Raw genomic sequence first — 17,698 nt, 5'->3', positions numbered from 1 at the left:
GTTTTGATGCATGTTTAGAGTAGATCTAAAATATTAGGGTTTATGAGAGTATGTTGTTAAATGTATGTTAATATGATGTTATGTTGGGGTTTAGGCTAGTTTTATGCCCTTATATGCTTGATTATGTGTTTATGCATACTTTTGAGTGTTGAGTATGAGTTTAGAGAGTTTTGGGAGGCTAGTTGTGGGATGGCAGAATCAGGTTCTGCCACCCAGGAGGATCCAGGTTCGGCCGCCGAACCTGCCAGAGGAGGCAGTTTTGGCCGCCTAAACTCGCCCCCGAAAGTTTGGACTTTCGGATCTGTGAAGGCTTTCGGCCGCCGAATCTGCCCCCAAAGGTTGGTGACTTTCGGATATGTGAAGGCTTTCGGCAGCCGAACCTGCCCCTGAAAGTGCCTGACTTTCGGATCTGTAGGGACCTTCGGCCGCCGAACCTGCCGCCGAAAGTCCCCTGCCCAGCCTTCCTTTGCCTGTTTCCAATGCATGTTTTATGATGTTTTAGGGGGATTTTTGGGGAGTTGTTTAAAGTCATGTTAGAGTATGTTTGGTCCCTTATGGGAGTCCACCTGTGTAGGATCGGACCTGAGGAACCGAGGAGACCAGCAGTGAGATAGCTGCTTCAAAGTTAGTTTAAAGTCAGCCAAAGGTGAGTAGAACTGAACTATGTTTTAAAGTAAATGAAATTTTTAGCATGTTCATACATCACGAATGCCATGATATATACTAGGTTGTTTTGCATTAGAATTCACGAATATGATGCATTGCATAATATGATGTTGATGTGGATGGATATTGGATGACCCACTAGCCCTCGATATGATATGTTATGATACGGTATGAAAGTCCAGTGAGGCTCATTCTACGCCCCTGGCACGATGTGAGAGAAAGTCCAATGAGGCCCATGCTACGCCTCTGACACAATTTGATATGTTATGTTACGTCATGTTTAAGAGAAAGTCCAGTGAGGCCCATTCTACGCCCCTGGCACAATTCGATAAGTAGAGGGTTATTGGCGACAAATCTATCCTTGATGTGAATTGTTTGTGTTGTGATGTATTTCATGAAAATATATATTATTAAATTGTTTTACTGTTCTGCTCACTGAGCTTTAGTAGCTCACCCCTTTCCCCTAACCTCCAGGGTTGCAGGTCAGAGATAGCACAAGAAGTCAGCAAGGATAAAGGCTTGGTATATGTAATAGATTAGTAGTGGACATGAAATGACATGAAATGTAATGTAAGGTATTGTACAGTGATGTAATGAGGATTAGTATTGTGCTTGGTCCTAATGTATGGTTAATCCCTTTGGTACATGATCTTTATGAAATATTTTTAATGATGATATATGTTGAACCAAGCTTGATGTATATAATGTTGACCCAATTAGAGCATTTGATGAGGGCTTTAGTATGGGGTTTGTATGTATAGAGTTATGGTGCATGCACAGGTCAAGCTTGATATACGAGAAGTTTAAAGTTTTTATGAAAATGTATAATCATGTATGGGATTTATCAGGTAGACAGGATGAATGTTAGGCTTGCTACGGATTCTGGCGACCTTAAATCGATCTGAATCCTAGCGCTGATAGCGGTCCGGTTCCTGGGTCGTTACAAAAGTGGAGAAGGTTGGGTCCTCAAGGATAGAACTAACTCAGCTATTGTAAACTTTATTCTCTGGATCTCAGAACATCAATTATAAATACCAAAAACCAAATGATATAAATAATTAAAGTTATAGCAATTTGATTATTAATTCACTTCAATAGTACAGTGTTCTTATGTGTCACGTTTCTTGCCAGAATACTTAGTAAATTCGTCTCTTTAAGACCACATGTGGCATTTATTTCGATTCTCATGCTAAATCAGTCTTCCCTCCAGCAACAGTTTACCAATAAGAGATTGAACTAAGTGTACAACAATCTTGGAAGCTATGTCCAATGAACACAAGCAACAAAAAAAAAGAAGATGAGTGATTGCAGAATATTGAATATGAAACTCTCACAGCACACTCACTCAGCATGTAGCATATACAGTATCTACAATTCTCAGTAGGAGGGGTATTTACAGTGTTCCTCCACCTCCTCAACAATTGGCTAAAAGTAATTGAGAAAATAAATTAAAAATAAAAAAATTATCCAGTCACATAAATGGTGGGACAGCTGGACCAATAGAGGCTTCCATCTAGGCCAATTGCCTTGAAACAGGTGTGTTGCGCCTTTGAGGCTGGTGGCTTCAAAATTCTCTAGAGAATTCGCCCATCATTGCATGCAAGGGTCGGCACGGGTCTGGGATGTGTTGGGGTCTGGGATGTATTGGGGCGTGGCCTGCGCGCCTTTCCCCCTTGTCTCGGGCGCTCAGCGAGGTCACAGGCATTCGAGCTGCCAGCCCTGCTAAGTCCGTTGGCCAATCATGGAGTTCTGCCTACCTTGCAGAGGTTCCACAGTAATCAGCTCTGTCAAGTATCCAAGTTCACTTTTGGCAGGCCTACGGGACATCTGGGCTCATTCTCGGTAGGCCTACAAAACATCCGAGTTTGTTCATGGTTGGCCTACGGAATATCCAAGCGGCCTGTCGCCAAGCCAGCTAAGAATCACGTTGCTGGCTGATTTTGCCCAGCAGATTTTTTCGCTTCTCAGTCCTACCAAGTAAACCTTCCATCTTGCCGGCCAATCCATCAACGGGCCTACTAGACAATCCAAATTAGGTAATCCATATCCAATTTTAGCAACTCAGCCTGCCAAGCCTCAAAAGCCAATTTACAGCCTACATCCTCTGATGATGGCCAATTGAATCATTCTGCCAATTGGATTTGGGGGAACTCCACCCATGTTACTATCAACTTTAACTTAGAAGAGGTTTGATTGCCTCCTTATTTCAACATCTTGAAATTTAATATTAAAACATTCTAAAAGAATTAATTTTTTACTACTATTATTATAATAATTCAAAGTGAAAATAATGTTTTGTTAGATAAGGTAGCTAAACATGTTAGGTGCTACACTCTTTCAAATCATAAATTCATACAATACTTAAAACCCTTTAATTAGTTTTAATTAGAAATTTATGGTTATTTATTTTATTTTATTTGGATATAAAAATTTTCCAATTAGCATTGAATGAATCTAATTTTTTTTTATTTTTGTAGGCATTGCGGCTATTATTATTGCCATTATAGCCTTGTGATCTCAATTGCTCTATATTGTGGCTATTATTTTTGCCATCACAATTTTATAGTCTCAATTATCTAATTTCTCATTTAAATTTATATATCAATAAAATAATAGAGTTATTGACATAGTAACTAAATTTTTTTTGCAAATTGTTTTATCTCCTTATTAGATTACCACTAATTTTTGTTTTGTAACTCTTATTGTACTTTTTAAACAGTTTATGTAATGTATTATTATTATTATTATGTAGATTAAAAAAATCAATTTGATTGATTTATATATATATATATATTGTAAATTCAATTTACATGAGATTATTTTTACTCTTAAATTTTAGCTTAAAAGTCAATCGAGCTCAATTAATTTTTTTTTTTTTTAGTTTCTGAACTTAATTTTTTATGAAAAAAAATGAAAATATTTAATTAACTGTGAATAAAATACAAAACCAGATTATAAATTAATAAATTATATTTTTATACAGATGAAACTAATCAGTCGTATAAATAAATAAGATGATTGATTTGAAAGATCCGTCAGTATTGACAAAAGTATGTAGATTAGCTATCATGCAAGTTGCATGCTCAACTTATTTGTCTTTTTATGGATCTCTTTTAATTACATTTATTTAAAATAAGAATAATGTATTTTATAAATAATTTTTATTATTAAATTAATTTTTAAATAATTTAAATTTAACATAATATTATAATTTATTATTAATATTAAATTTCATAAATATTTTACAGTTCAATAAAAATATATTAAATATTTGTTTAAAATAAAAATTTTTAGACTTTTTTAAAAATTAATTTCTGTATGAACTAGATTTAGTTTAAAATTTAAAAATTCCTCAAAATCTTTAATGAAAAATTTAAACACAGTAAAACACCATTTTTAAATATAAATATATTAATAATTTCATTCTAGTAATCGAATAAATCTTTCATCGAAAAAGATCGAAGAGTTATTATAATAAAATTTTATTTATTTTTAAAATTAAAATTTTTATAATAATTTAATTTAATTATTTTTTAAATGAAAAACATGTTTTTTAATTTGAAAATTCATTTAAAAATGAAAATTATATATGACTTTTTAAGGTTTATCTAAATTTTTTCTGATGAAATGAATTGTTGCAAATGAAAAGGTAAAAAAAATTAAAATGGAGAGTGGCCATTGAGTTGTAAATATTTAAAAAGATGGAGCCATATTCAGAGAATATCAAAGGCAGAAAGAGATGGATGAGAGAGAACAATAATGATAAACATCAAAGAATGAGGAGATTTGATTGTAGAGTCTCTATTTTTAGAAAATGAAACATTACCTCCAGAACTAAATTTCAGTTTCAACTCCGCCGATTGGAGGGCTAATTATACATTTGCTGCTTGTGTTTTATTCCACCTCTCTAACTCTGTAATGCAATTTTTATAAGCCGAGAAAAAAAAAATAGACTCAATTGATTTTTTTTTTTTTAAATAATTTTCCATCATCTTTTCTTGGGATTGTGGACATATTAGTAAAATAACGCTTAAAACATTTCGGCAAAGAAAAATGTTTAAAACATTAAAAAATGATTTAACAAAATTCGATCAAACTTACATTAAAAAATAAAATAATAAATAATAGTAGCACTTTTCCATTCAATCTCAAGCAATAAATTACAAAACTCAAAAATTATAGTATCTAATATTAAAATGATTTAATCTCAATAATTTTGGCTATAAATAAAAATTTAATTTACATTTTAGTCTTAATTATACACAATCTCAAACGTTTAAATTTTATTTTGTGACTACTACTTCATTTTTCTTCATTGTTTTGAAGCGTTGAAGATGACTTATGGACAACAAATTTTACCAAATATTGGCGTCCCTTCGTGTAGATGCTGAAGAAGTATAACTTACAATGTATTGGATAAATACTTAATTTGAGAGGAAATTATATTGATGCATCTATATTTTAGAGGAAATGAGAGAATTTATATAAATATTGGATCATCATGTGAAAATAATAAGATTAAATGTGAAATAAAAATAAAATAAAAGATGCGAAAAAAAAATTAAACGTGAAACAAAAGTAAAATAAAAGATGCGAATGGAAAATGGCTAATGGCTTTTTATTTATCTATCTCTTTTATGATTGTGTTTTTGAATTTGTGAGTGCGAAGAAAATATGATTCAAATAAGAAATTAGGGTTAACTTAAAGCTATTTTTATTTAGAAGTAATATTTTGTGTGCAACGGACATGGATTAAGCCAATTTCAAAAAATATGTGGGTGGTTTTTTTTTATGGGAAATACATTTATTTATGCGTTATAATTGGTCCACGATAGATTTAATTTAAATAATTATTTCTATCAGTATAAATAAAAAAAATATTTATTTAAATTTGATTTATTATGGACTTAGATATTTTAAAATATAAATAAGTGTGTTTTCTCGTAAAAATAAAATTTATTTTAATATTTTTTATATTTATAGTGAACTCGATCCAATTAAAAATTTTTAAATGAATATATTTTAATATTTTGCAATATTTAAATGTGTAATGATTACCATGGTTATGTATTATGGAATATTTAGCTTTTTACTTTTGAGCTTTGTAACAATGATTACAAAAATAGTTTAAATCAAATTTAATATATTTCAATTATAAGAATTATAAAAATAATTCAGCCGATGTTCAGCATGTAATATAAAATGTTTCTAAAGACATTTTTTAATATCTCAATATCAGAAAAACAATAAATTATTTATGAAATCAATCCAAATAATAGCAAATTGTCTAATAATGTTTGTATGCTAAGTATTTAATTAAAATTCGAAAGCATATTAGGTAAAACGAGGATCTATTCCCTCCATACTCCAATAAAAGAATATAAATTATGAATAGAATTTTTCAGAAACCATACCTACTATAAGCCACACTAATAAATTTGACTGAATTGCAAAGCAATATTCAAAATTATTCAACAAATTTAATGTGTTTCAATTAGGACAGACCTTTTGTTTTAGGATAAATCCACATAATGTCTCATAAATAAAACAAATTATTTTTTTAAATTAATATTATTATTATATCGGCAAGCAAATGTTGCTTGAATTGTCAAATTTTCCAAGATTTTGCTAAAATCTTAAGTTTAATTATGTCTTAGTTCACATCACACACCCTAGCTAGACCCACATGAGGGACAATCATGTAAGAAGAGCCAAAGTTTGAGAAAAGCTTGAGTGCAAACGAAATAAAATAATAATAAATAAATAAATAGTTCATTGTTTACATCTTACACGGATCTAGCATAATAATTGATATTAAACATTTTAATATTCAAAAAATTCGAAGTAAATTATAATATAATTTTTTAAATTTTATTTAATCAATGAAATAATTTATTAATTTAAAAATTTCATCTAATAAATCATTTTTTAAAATAAATCTCTAAACAAATTTCTAGATGCGGCACTACATTAACACTTTTTGTATCGTATTGACTTTCGAAGCTGATTTTTTTCTAACCCCTAACACTTCTTGCTACTAAAGCAAAAGCAATACAAGAGGGAAGAAAAAAAACAGGGGAAAAAATGGCCATCGTTGAAAACATTTAATTAATATTTTTAATTTTTCTCCTGAGGATGATGATTAGGAAAAATCTGCATCATGAGAAAAAGATGCTAATCTTCCACTTCTCTCTCTCTACATGCTCAAAGTCAACGCTTTCTCACGCCCACTACTTTTCGTTTTGAGGTTTGTCGCCTAGCGCTTTTTCGAAAAAATTTCTTCCCCGCGTGTTCACTCATTAACTCATCACCCCCCACCCCTTCAGGTCCTTGGCTGCTATCGTGCGCCGCCCCAGTCTTCATTTTATTGGATGATACCCTCACCTTCTTATAATGCATTAATTTTATAATCAACCTATGGGCTGTAATATTAAAACTAGACTTATAATTATTAAATTTTAGAATTTTATCTACTTAAATATATACTAGTTAGTTTTCTTATTAACTTATCATTTTATATAAATCATTGTATATAAATTCAAGATTTTATTTCATAGTTTATCCTCACATAATCTATGCACGATCAATCTTATCATTTAAATTACATTAAACACAATTATTTATCATTAATTTTATCTTGAAGACATATGACTGTTTTCTTAATTATTGCATTAAAAAAAATCGATGCTATAAGTGAAATGATATATTTTAATTTATTATATTACTTCCTTTATCACATCATTTATATATATATATATGGGGGCGGAGGGAAGGTACGGCGGGGCACGTGCCGTACCGATAATCGGAAAATGCTTTGAAAGGGATGAAGGTGTCGCAGCGGCGCAGTCGGTGGTGCTACAACGGCGCAGCCGGTGCCCTAGTAAAGAGAAGATCCTGACTCCGCCACTATATATATATTTTATTATTTTTAAATTATTGTTAATTTTTATTTTTTATATTATAATAATATATAAATTAGTTATTATGATCATATTTATTTTAGATCTATTGATTTAATTAAGATTTAATTTCAATGTAGGATAAAAATAATATATAGCATATCATATAAGTGAATTTAAATATTATTAAAATTAATTTATAAAATTATTATGATTACAGTAAATTTAAAATTTAAAATTTAAAATTTTTTAATCTAAAATTAAAAGTTTAAATTATAAATATAAAAAATTACATAATTATTTTTTAACTAATAAACCTTAATTTTATTCTATTTTTAAAATCACTTTTCATTAAATATTATTTTTTAAAGTGAATAATTAAAATAATTTTTAATATTTAATAAAAATTAATATTTTTAAGATGGATATATTTAAAAAGTTAAAAAAAAAATAGTTATTTTTTTAATATGTAAAAATAATAAAATAAAAAAATATGAAATGAAAAACAATATTTTTAAAATTATAAATTTCCGAAGTTGAATCTATAGTGGAGTTTATTATAAAAAAAAAAAAAAGAATCTTAATGGCCATAGATTTCCGAATGCATATATAAATTAAGGAGATTTGCTTTAATTAATGCGCCCCCAGAAAAGAACCAAGGCTCAGGTAGGTAGGTGCGCAGGATTAGGAGACGAGATGATCAATAGTGAGAAGCCCCACTACCTTTTTAGTTTTACCCCTTGCACTTTCTCTTTCTCCTTTTTTTTTTGAAATTTTTATAAAAAGAGTCAGCCATTTGTCATGGTCAGCGTCACTCATTCCCATAAAACCACCCTTTCTTCGGTTCCTCTTTCTCTCCTTCTCCAAATCTCTCTTTCTCTCGATCTTCTCCTTGCACAGATATATATAGCGTCACTCCTACGGCCGCATAGGTAGATATCGCAGCATTTACTCTCTATCTGAAATCTTATTACTCTTCTGCTCACTTTCTGTTTCTCTATCTTTGTGCTTCTTTGTCTCTCACTTTTTATTCTGGGTGTTGGATTCAAGAAGGCTGCAAATGGATGGTCTGCCCTCTGGTTATCGCCCCAATGTTGGCGTTTGTCTTATCAACTCTGATAATCAGGTGCCACATCTCTGTCCCTTTCTCCAGATAAATAATTCTGCTATGAGATTTTGAGGATTGGTTTTGATTGATGGGATATTTCTGACTAGTAGTGAATTTGCATTTGGAAATCTGGAAACACGTTTAAGAGTGGCTTGTGCTGTTGTATAATTTAGGAGGTTATTGGACGTGGTAATCTTGTTCATGTGTGTTTGTTTGTTTCGATAGTTGATTAACTGATCGAGGAAGTTGATTTTGCGATCTTATAACTGGACATTTGATGTTCAATGTGATTGCTTTTATTCTATGGAGGAAGATCCGAAAAAATGGACGGCGTTCATTAGCTGAGAGCCTGCCTTAAAGTTAATATGATTTTCTTTTAAATATAATTATCGAAATTTAAATGGAAAGAAAATCAAGTCTTTAGATATTTGTTTAATTAACGAATCTTGAAATTTTGATTGATACAAGAATTTTCTGGGTGATTTATTGTTACAAGATAGGCATGCTCGAAGTCTCGACTTTCTCATCCATTCACTTGCTAATTATCTATTGTATGAGTGCGGGAAGATGTGACCGTCTTTTTTATCACTGTATGTCTACATGAACTGCAAGGAAGGCAACTGATTTTGTAGCGAAATTTATATTGTATAACAAGTGTCCGGTAAACTGTATCACTTCCTGGCCACAAGCTGGGGGGTATTTTTTGGTTTGATATCTTGGGTGTGTTAGGAAAGAAATATCAACTCATTTGAACTAAGAATACGAATTGATTTTAGCTGATAAAGCTACCATGTCATGTACGTTTATTTATTATGTACATATATATGTGCCCATAATAATTAATGATTAGCCTATTTTCCTTGATAGATGAGAGTGTAGCTCTTTAACTCTCTCTCCCTTCCTCCCTTCTCCTGACCCAAACTTCCGTGGGATTTGAACCTGTGATGATCCAAGCTTCAACTATCGTCAGTTGGACATATCAACTGGCATGCAAGGCATTTTATGTATAGTCATGTTTCTTAATGCTTAGCAAGGGAATTGCTTGGATTAAAGATGTAGTTTAAACCCTTGCCTACAGGAAAAAAAAGAGGAGATATTTATAGATACCCAAGTTTTTTACTCCTTTTTTCTTTGTTTTGCCTGAGAAGACTGAGATAGTAAATAATTTTACTACCCGACTGCCTGGGCTATGGGGCACGCAGATGATTGTTTGCATGAAATGCTTAACCATAACTTTTTTCAGGCGGATTTTAATATAAATGTTCCAAGGTCTTGAAATCATACACTTGCTACAAATTGGGTAGAACCATTGATCTTCATAAGTCAGTTTAGATATTTGTAGCTATAGTTCTCTGATTAATGGAAAGATTATACAGAAAAGGACTCAGATGGTTCAAAATGTTCCTCCTTTTTTCTTTTCTTCTTTTTGACATGTATCCTGCATGTCTGAAAAAGTTTTCTGCGATTTCATTGATAAGGAAGAAGAATTATAATATTTAATGCATTTTTTAAAAAAAAAATTATCCTTTCTTCTTCATTTTAAGTTTGCATTTTTTGTGATCAGAAAGGTAACAGTCTGTTATTTACTTGCAGATTTTTGTGGCTTCTAGATTGAATGTTCCTGGAGCATGGCAGATGCCACAGGTGGTACCATATTGGATAGTTTTTTCTTTGAACTTATTGTCTTTAATTACGTTATTCAAAGAATAACTGCTTAGAAATGCAGAAAGTTTATTCAATTCATAACTATTTTAGTTAATTGGCAAACTTAAACATCTATTATGGTTGCACAGAGGATTTTGCATCTACGCTTCCTCTATTGACGAATTCCTTGTGCATCTTTATGGTTTATCTAACGGGTCAAACTGTTATTTAATTTCCAACTCTCTTGGTCCTCAACAGAAGGGGCCTTTCTCCCTCACAAAGAAATTATTTCTTGTTAAATGAAATAGTCATCTTTCATTGATAGATTATGGGAATTGAGTATTTAGGAAGTTAGTTATCCGAGGTTGGGTGCATATGGGGGTGTAGTGATTGGGTTTAGTTGGATTTCAATTGCTAAGTTTTTTCTGGCCTTTATTAATAAAATTACTCTCTTGTCGAAAAAAAAAAGTATCTAGAAAGTTGTACTTAGCAAAACTTTTGTTATTGCCTCACAAAACTTTGTTAAATGCATATTCCTATGCCTTTATGTTTATTTCATGTGAATTAATACCAGACCAGACAGGCTTTAAATTTTTCAAATTAACTTAATTATATTTTAACGCCAATCTGCAGGTGAACTCTTACCTTGCAGTTAACTAGTTTTCAGAGAAGAAGTGGTTGCATTCTTGACACATAATTAAGTGGGTTTATTTTGACTCTGAGGGTCTCTGGGTTTATTAGACTACTTTTGCTTATAGATTTTGGACAACAAGAGTTCATATGTCATTTATCAAAGAATTGAAGCTTTATTTCACTTTTACATCATGCTCTCATTCTTCCATATTTTTTTGGCACGTTCTAACTAAACTTGTCCAAATTTGTGATTGCCTCTTAGGGGGGTATTGAAGACAATGAGGAGCCTAGATCTGCAGCCATCAGGGAATTACGTGAAGAAACTGGGATAGTGTCCGCTGAAATTATTGCTGAGGTCTGTAAATAATTTTTTCCAAGTAATGAATGATGATTGACTACTGGAAATAGATCAATTCCTTTAGTAATGTAAAGCTCTTAAGATCTAACCTTGGATTGGCCATAATATTTCCGGATGTTATTTTTTGGCTATGTTCTGACAGGTACCAAATTGGTTGACTTATGACTTTCCACCTGCTGTGAAGACCAAAGTGAATCGCCTGTGGGGAGGTGAATGGCATGGGCAGGCACAGAAGTGGTGTGTGTGTCTCTCTCTCTCTCTCTCTCTCTCTCTCTCTCTCTATTAACAGACACCTTACAAGTAAACAAACTAATTCCATGAAAATATACAACTTTATGGTAAACATAGTATAATTATACGTGTCGTACAATGTGACTGTCTTACTTCATAGCCATGAATACACCATCTGTTAAGACCTGCTTTCTGTGTCATTCTTTTGGCCCTTCCTAATTATGATGTAAATCTGATCCCTTTGAATACTACTAGAAGGTACGTATTAAAAGCAACTGCTGTGTGCTTCTTGGGCATGCTGAATCACTGTGGACTGAGATGTTGCCTATTCACTTAAATTGATCTAGCTTGGTATATGTTTGTCCACCCGACATGTAAAATATTAATATTTGAGGATTCTGGTTTGCAAGTCCAAAGATTAAATTGCTTTAAAGATTCACAGTGATTCATCAACAGCTATTATCCCTTCATTTAAGTTTTCCCTTGTAACCAGTGAATTGTTGTGGACTTGCAAAACTAGACAAAAAAAGGTAGACCTGCATCAAATTAGTACAAAATGCTTGCAGAATAATTAGATTTCTGTTATTAGAAAAGGAAACAATAAAAAAAATGAAAAAAAATGGATTTACTACACTATGTCACTTCCCGTATATAATTTTGAGGGTTGAAACTGAGTTATGGGCAATTGACAGGTTTCTTATGAGATTTACAAAAGATGAGAGTGAGATTAACTTGGCAAATGGGGAAGCAGACCCAGAATTTGCAGAATGGAAATGGGCGAGCCCTGAAGAAGTTGTTGAGCAGGTATGATGCGTCAAAGCTTAAGATTGTAATAACAATATGTATTGAAGTCTTCAATAAGACATGGCAAGTAAATTAATTGCAGGCAGTGGACTACAAGAGGCCAACCTACGAGGAAGTCGTGAGAACCTTCGGGCCTTACTTCAATGTGAACGGAGTTCCGAGTAAATGTAAATCATCAAAGTGGTGAATGAGTGTGGGTGTGCTTTTCTGGTTTTCTCCATGTTTCTTATAGGAATGAATCTGGGCTGATTACAACTTTTTTTTTCTGTAAATGGATGTGGCGGTTGGAATTTCAAATTTGGATTATGGTTGCTTAATTGTAATAAAAATACGTGCAATCATATTTTATGGCTTTGTGCAAGTCCATGCATAGTTGGAGAAGATTGTATCAATGGAAGGGAAGGGAAGGGGGGTAAAAGAAAAATGAAGAACTGCTAGAAAGGAGAAAACAAAAGTTACAAAGCAGAAGTGCAACTGAAATTGTATGGAGACTGGAGGATTTGGTTGGTCTGTAGGAAGATGCTTCTGATGCAGAGTTATCGGTGATGATGATAAACCAATATTATTACTTTTTTTTTGAAATAACCAATATTATTATTTTTATATCAAGCAAAATGAATAAGTAATGTAGCTTTTATGACATTATTTTATTTATTAATTTTTTTTATTTGTGAAATTTTACATGAAATAAAGAAAGAAAATGAGTAGAAATCAAAGAAGAGAAATGAAAAGTCTGGATACCTTACTATAATGGAGGAGAAAATAAAATTTCTCATTGCCATGAGTTATGATTCAGTTTTTATATGCTATCAAAGGTTAGATAAATAATTTTAATGTAATAGCTTCTAGTAATCTTCATTTCTCTGTAAATTGAAGAAATTTGTTTTGGATAAAAAAAGAAAAAAAAATTGAGAAATAAAATTTCTCTCTTTTTCCTCCTTTCTTCTATTTCTGTCTTATGATTCATGTCCAAACAAGAGAAATGATAGAAACTAAAGGGTTAAAAATTTAAAAGTCAGACATTCATTCACAATTCATTGGAAAAATTATACAACTCTCGAGGACTACATAAAGGTAGTGCTTCATCTCTCACAAAAACGCAGGCTCTCTTAACAATGTGGAGAGTAGGCCTCACATGATTGTGCAAAAGCGTACATGATTTAACAAGCAAGAAGAAGTTCAAGCCTTAGTGACCCAGGACTTGGGCCATGATTATCCAGGGGTGCCCCCTGCAAATTACAAGCACTTGTGAGCAGAAGGAGCGAACTTGTGGTCTGTTGGCACAATAACACTGTCGACTAAACAATCCCCATGATCAACGAATGGCAGCCAAATCACATGCATCCTGTTGAATCATCAATTTTTCTTGACTGGCACACAGATCCAGAGCAGTATCGTGATATTTCTAGCATGGGCTTAAACCAAAAACAGATGGGAACAAAAATGTTGTCAATCAATCTCGATCTGATCCTCAGCATCAATGTGAGTAAAGGCCATCTAAGCAAGCGGAAGGCCTTGTAAACTGAAGGACTTCTTTATTCAAAATGTTATACTTCCTAACATTATTGATTTATGGAAATTAAACTTGCTTTCTCTGCAATAAGCAAATGAAAGCCGTTACTTTTTCAAAAATATAACCAGCTACAAAAATAGAATTTTTTAATTTTCAATAACTAAAAAAATAAAATTTACAAATTATGATACTTTTTAATTATCATAATTTAAAAAATATGGAAATTTATATTTTAAATTAAAATAGTTTTTAGAATTTTTTACATATATTTAAATGTCAAGTTATTAAAATAAATTAAAATTAGCATCAACATCAAATTAAAAAATTGATAATTTTAAAAAATAAAAATTTTAATTTATATTATTTTAAAAAATTTATTAATTGATCTCTCAAATTTTTAAAAATTTACTAATTAATCATTTCGTATCAGAGATATTTTATATTTTTTTATAATATTTAATAGTTAAAAATAACGGAGTAACTGATTAATAGATTTTTAAAATATAAAAGATATGTTAATATATTTTTTAAAATCGAGAGATAAATTAATAAATTTATTTATATTATAAAAATTAAATGATAATTTTTTTTATAAAAAATTTATTATTATTATATGGGACAAAAAGTTATTATCTATTTCTTTAAAAAAAAATTATTATTGATTTTTTTAAGATTGAATGTTAATTTTGAATGATCAAAATTTGATGACCATGAAGCAATTTGATTTTAAATTTATTTTTATGTCTTATGTGACATTATCTCATTACATATTGTTAAACTTAAAAACTTATATTTACATTATTTAATACGATGAATATTTATAATTCGTGATTAAATTGTTAATGGGTTGACCTCCTGAATATATAATAACTATTAATTTTTAATATAATTAATTTAAATTAAATTTTAAATCTGAACCTCTTAATTTTAAAGACAACTCAATTACAAATGAATTTAATGTTAAAAAAAGCAGTATTATAACAAGTTTGAATTGTGTGTTTACATTATCCTTAAGAATTATTTAATAATCTCATATAATTAAGATACTCTGCTCCAAAATGAGTTTCAAGAGTAGAACATCAAGCCAATAAATATAAACCCAAAAAAGAAAGAAAAAGAGAAAAAGAGTAATAAAAAAATGCATATGTTGTGAAAATGAAGGTTTATTTATAGCTGCAAAATGGAGTCGTTGAAACTGTTAAAAAAAAAAAATTAATATCTTTACTTTTATAACATTAAAACTATTGAATTTTTAATATTTTGAATTTTTTTTTAAAAAAAAGTAGTAATTTAGAAGGTAAGCAATATTGAAGGGATTTCTATCAAACACGTAGTGGGCAAGCGACCAAGTTCATTGTTATCCAAAAGCCGAAGGGATGGCGGAGATAGACTGCAAGCTATCCACAAACACAATAAATAAATCGGTAAAAAGGCAGCCTTCATTACGAATTCTGTGCGGCAGCGAAACTATGGAGATGGGTCTGACAACTGACAACTAACGTATAACAAAACTCCAAATAATCCAGTTTCCGAAACTAGGTAACAACTGGTGAAGGTTATAAAGGTAAGGGGCCACTAGTGGCTCGCCTTTTATGTCTATGGGTGGGGTGAGGATGAGGTCGGTGGAATCTAAGTAATGCCAATAATATTAAGCACTACCCCTCAAGAAAATATATGTAAATTACTATCTTGTAATATTAAAAAGCAAACTTTTAATGAAAAAATTTAATGGAAATGTTAATTAATAAATTTTATATAACGTTAAAAATATTTTAATATATTTTTTAAATTATAAAATTAATTAATAAATAAATAATAATTTTTTTATATGTACTCCACGGTGTACATTCAATTGATAAATAAATAGCATTATAGTTAAAATTATAAAATTCAAGATTTAAATTTAACTAAATAAATTTTTATATATTAAATTGGTAATTGTAGTAGATTTTGCTTTGGTGTTGATACATCGCGGCAAAACATGACAAATGCCAAAGAAACATGTCTAGGTTTGGGCATGGTGAAAAGAAGAGGGAAGATTGAAATTCAAGAGGAACGGATGAAAGACTGCAATTTTTCATAAAAGTCCACAATTTGGTAATGATAATTTAATTAAGTTTAGATTAATAAAAAGATTAAAAAGATTTATTATTTTATAAATATATATACTAATAAAATTATATATTTAAAATTAGTATGATTAAATAAAATTTTATTAATATATTAATGCAAAAAGCATAGGTTCACAACTATTATTTTTCTTTTTTTTAAATGCATAACTTATTTTCCATTAGTTTTTCCATAATTTGTAATAAAAATTCATTAAAAAAATTAACAAAAAATAAAATGACAATTTAACTGAGATAAAAAATTGAACTCTTTCAATTCCCTTATCCTAATTAGAGAGGAAAAAAACAAGAGTAAAGGGCCATAAAAATACGTACCTTATCAATTATTCCATTCCCAATACTCAGGGAGCTGAGGAGACAGAATCTGATAGTGACAAACCTTGTTGGACTTTCATGGAGGCCACACTCTGATTGCACCTCTCCAACAGCATATATATCCTTTATTTTTACTATTTTCTATTTCTAAAATGTAAATCAAAATTTTTTATTAAAAAATCAAATTTAAATTTTCATACCCTAATTTTTATTAACAGATAACTGCTAATATTTTATTATTGGATACAGAAGGTAAATACTTCCACAATATGAATAAGATTTAAGACTGAAGTTTTCTTTTGTTAATACATAAAAAAAAAAAAAAAACCATGGCGATTGAGATTGCAAATTGACAGTCAACCGTTTGAGAAACATAATTAGATATACTGACATCAGAATATGATTGTAAAACACTGAATTTTTCGGCTCATGGATATGGATTCTTTTCTTGTTGCCATCAGCTTGGCCCACACACCCACTGCCCCTACTCCTAGGGCTGTGCAGTCTTGGATTCTAATCCAAAAATATTAAATTTATTAGCCTATTTTTCAATTAATTAATTAATTTTGTTTTTGCAGTATTCTTTTAAAAAATTTTAATTTCTCAATTCAATTTGATTAATTAAAATCATTGAATTTGTTGAGCGCGAAAATTTTATTTCATATTGAAAAATTTTTGTTGTCCTCCTAAACATAAAAAAACAATAGATCTCATTTTATCTTTGAATTTTGAGATAATATTTTAATTTTATTTATAGTTAAATTTTTACCCCTAATTTTTTATTTGCATTTTAATATTATAAAGATTATTCAATAATAGATATTAATTATCTTATTTTAGCATAATAAGAAATAATTTTCAATGTTAAAAATATAAAATTATATATATGAGATTTTTATCACAAATTCATTGGAGTTAAAAATTTTAGCCAACCAATGCCCTATTGCTATTAAAAAATTTTAAAAGTGTAAAATTATAAATAGGTTAACATCACACGAAAATAAACAATTAAAAAGGCAAGTAAAAGTTGAAATGAGATGATTTTTAATATTTCCATAAATAGATGATATGAGATTTTTATCACATCTTCATTGAAGTTAACATTTTATCCAAACAATGTCATATTGCTATAAAAAATATTAAAAATTTTAAATTATGAACAAGTTAACAATTAAAATTGTGAGTAAAGGTTGAAATGAAGATCTCATATTTCCACAAATGGAAAGCATGGCTAGCGAATAAACAATTAAAAAATTCCATAAATATAGGAGAAGAAAAGTCAAAATTGGAGGCAGGAGATGTAAACAAATCGAACGGCTAATATCTCCCGTTATTCGATTGATTCACAGCGAACGGCCAACTTTACCTTCCTGACAAGTTCAAAATGTCGTCATTTTC

General features: G+C 30.1%; 1 protein-coding gene across 2 annotated transcripts; it reads left to right on the top strand.

Annotated features, from left to right (window-relative positions):
* Positions 1 to 8,342: 8,342 nt before the first annotated feature.
* Positions 8,343 to 12,691, top strand: LOC110600721 (nudix hydrolase 25). 2 transcript variants are annotated; one of them, XM_021737571.2, is made up of 7 exons: positions 8,343 to 8,497; positions 8,619 to 8,691; positions 10,267 to 10,317; positions 11,213 to 11,305; positions 11,451 to 11,545; positions 12,232 to 12,343; positions 12,426 to 12,691. In XM_021737571.2, the coding sequence occupies exons 1-7, from the start codon at positions 8,367 to 8,369 to the stop codon at positions 12,528 to 12,530; spliced, it is 660 nt and encodes a 219-aa protein (XP_021593263.2). In that variant the 5' UTR covers positions 8,343 to 8,366; the 3' UTR covers positions 12,531 to 12,691. The 2 variants fall into 2 exon arrangements, with proteins under 2 accessions (XP_021593263.2, XP_021593262.2); XM_021737570.2 differs by having other exon boundaries at positions 8,352 to 8,497; positions 8,616 to 8,691.
* The last annotated feature ends 5,007 nt before the right edge of the window (positions 12,692 to 17,698 follow it).

Source organism: Manihot esculenta, chromosome 15 (assembly GCF_001659605.2).
Source record: "Manihot esculenta cultivar AM560-2 chromosome 15, M.esculenta_v8, whole genome shotgun sequence".
In the NCBI taxonomy this organism is placed as follows: domain Eukaryota; kingdom Viridiplantae; phylum Streptophyta; class Magnoliopsida; order Malpighiales; family Euphorbiaceae; genus Manihot; species Manihot esculenta.
Note: the sequence above shows the minus strand (reverse complement) of the source record. Positions and strands in the feature narration are given on the sequence as shown.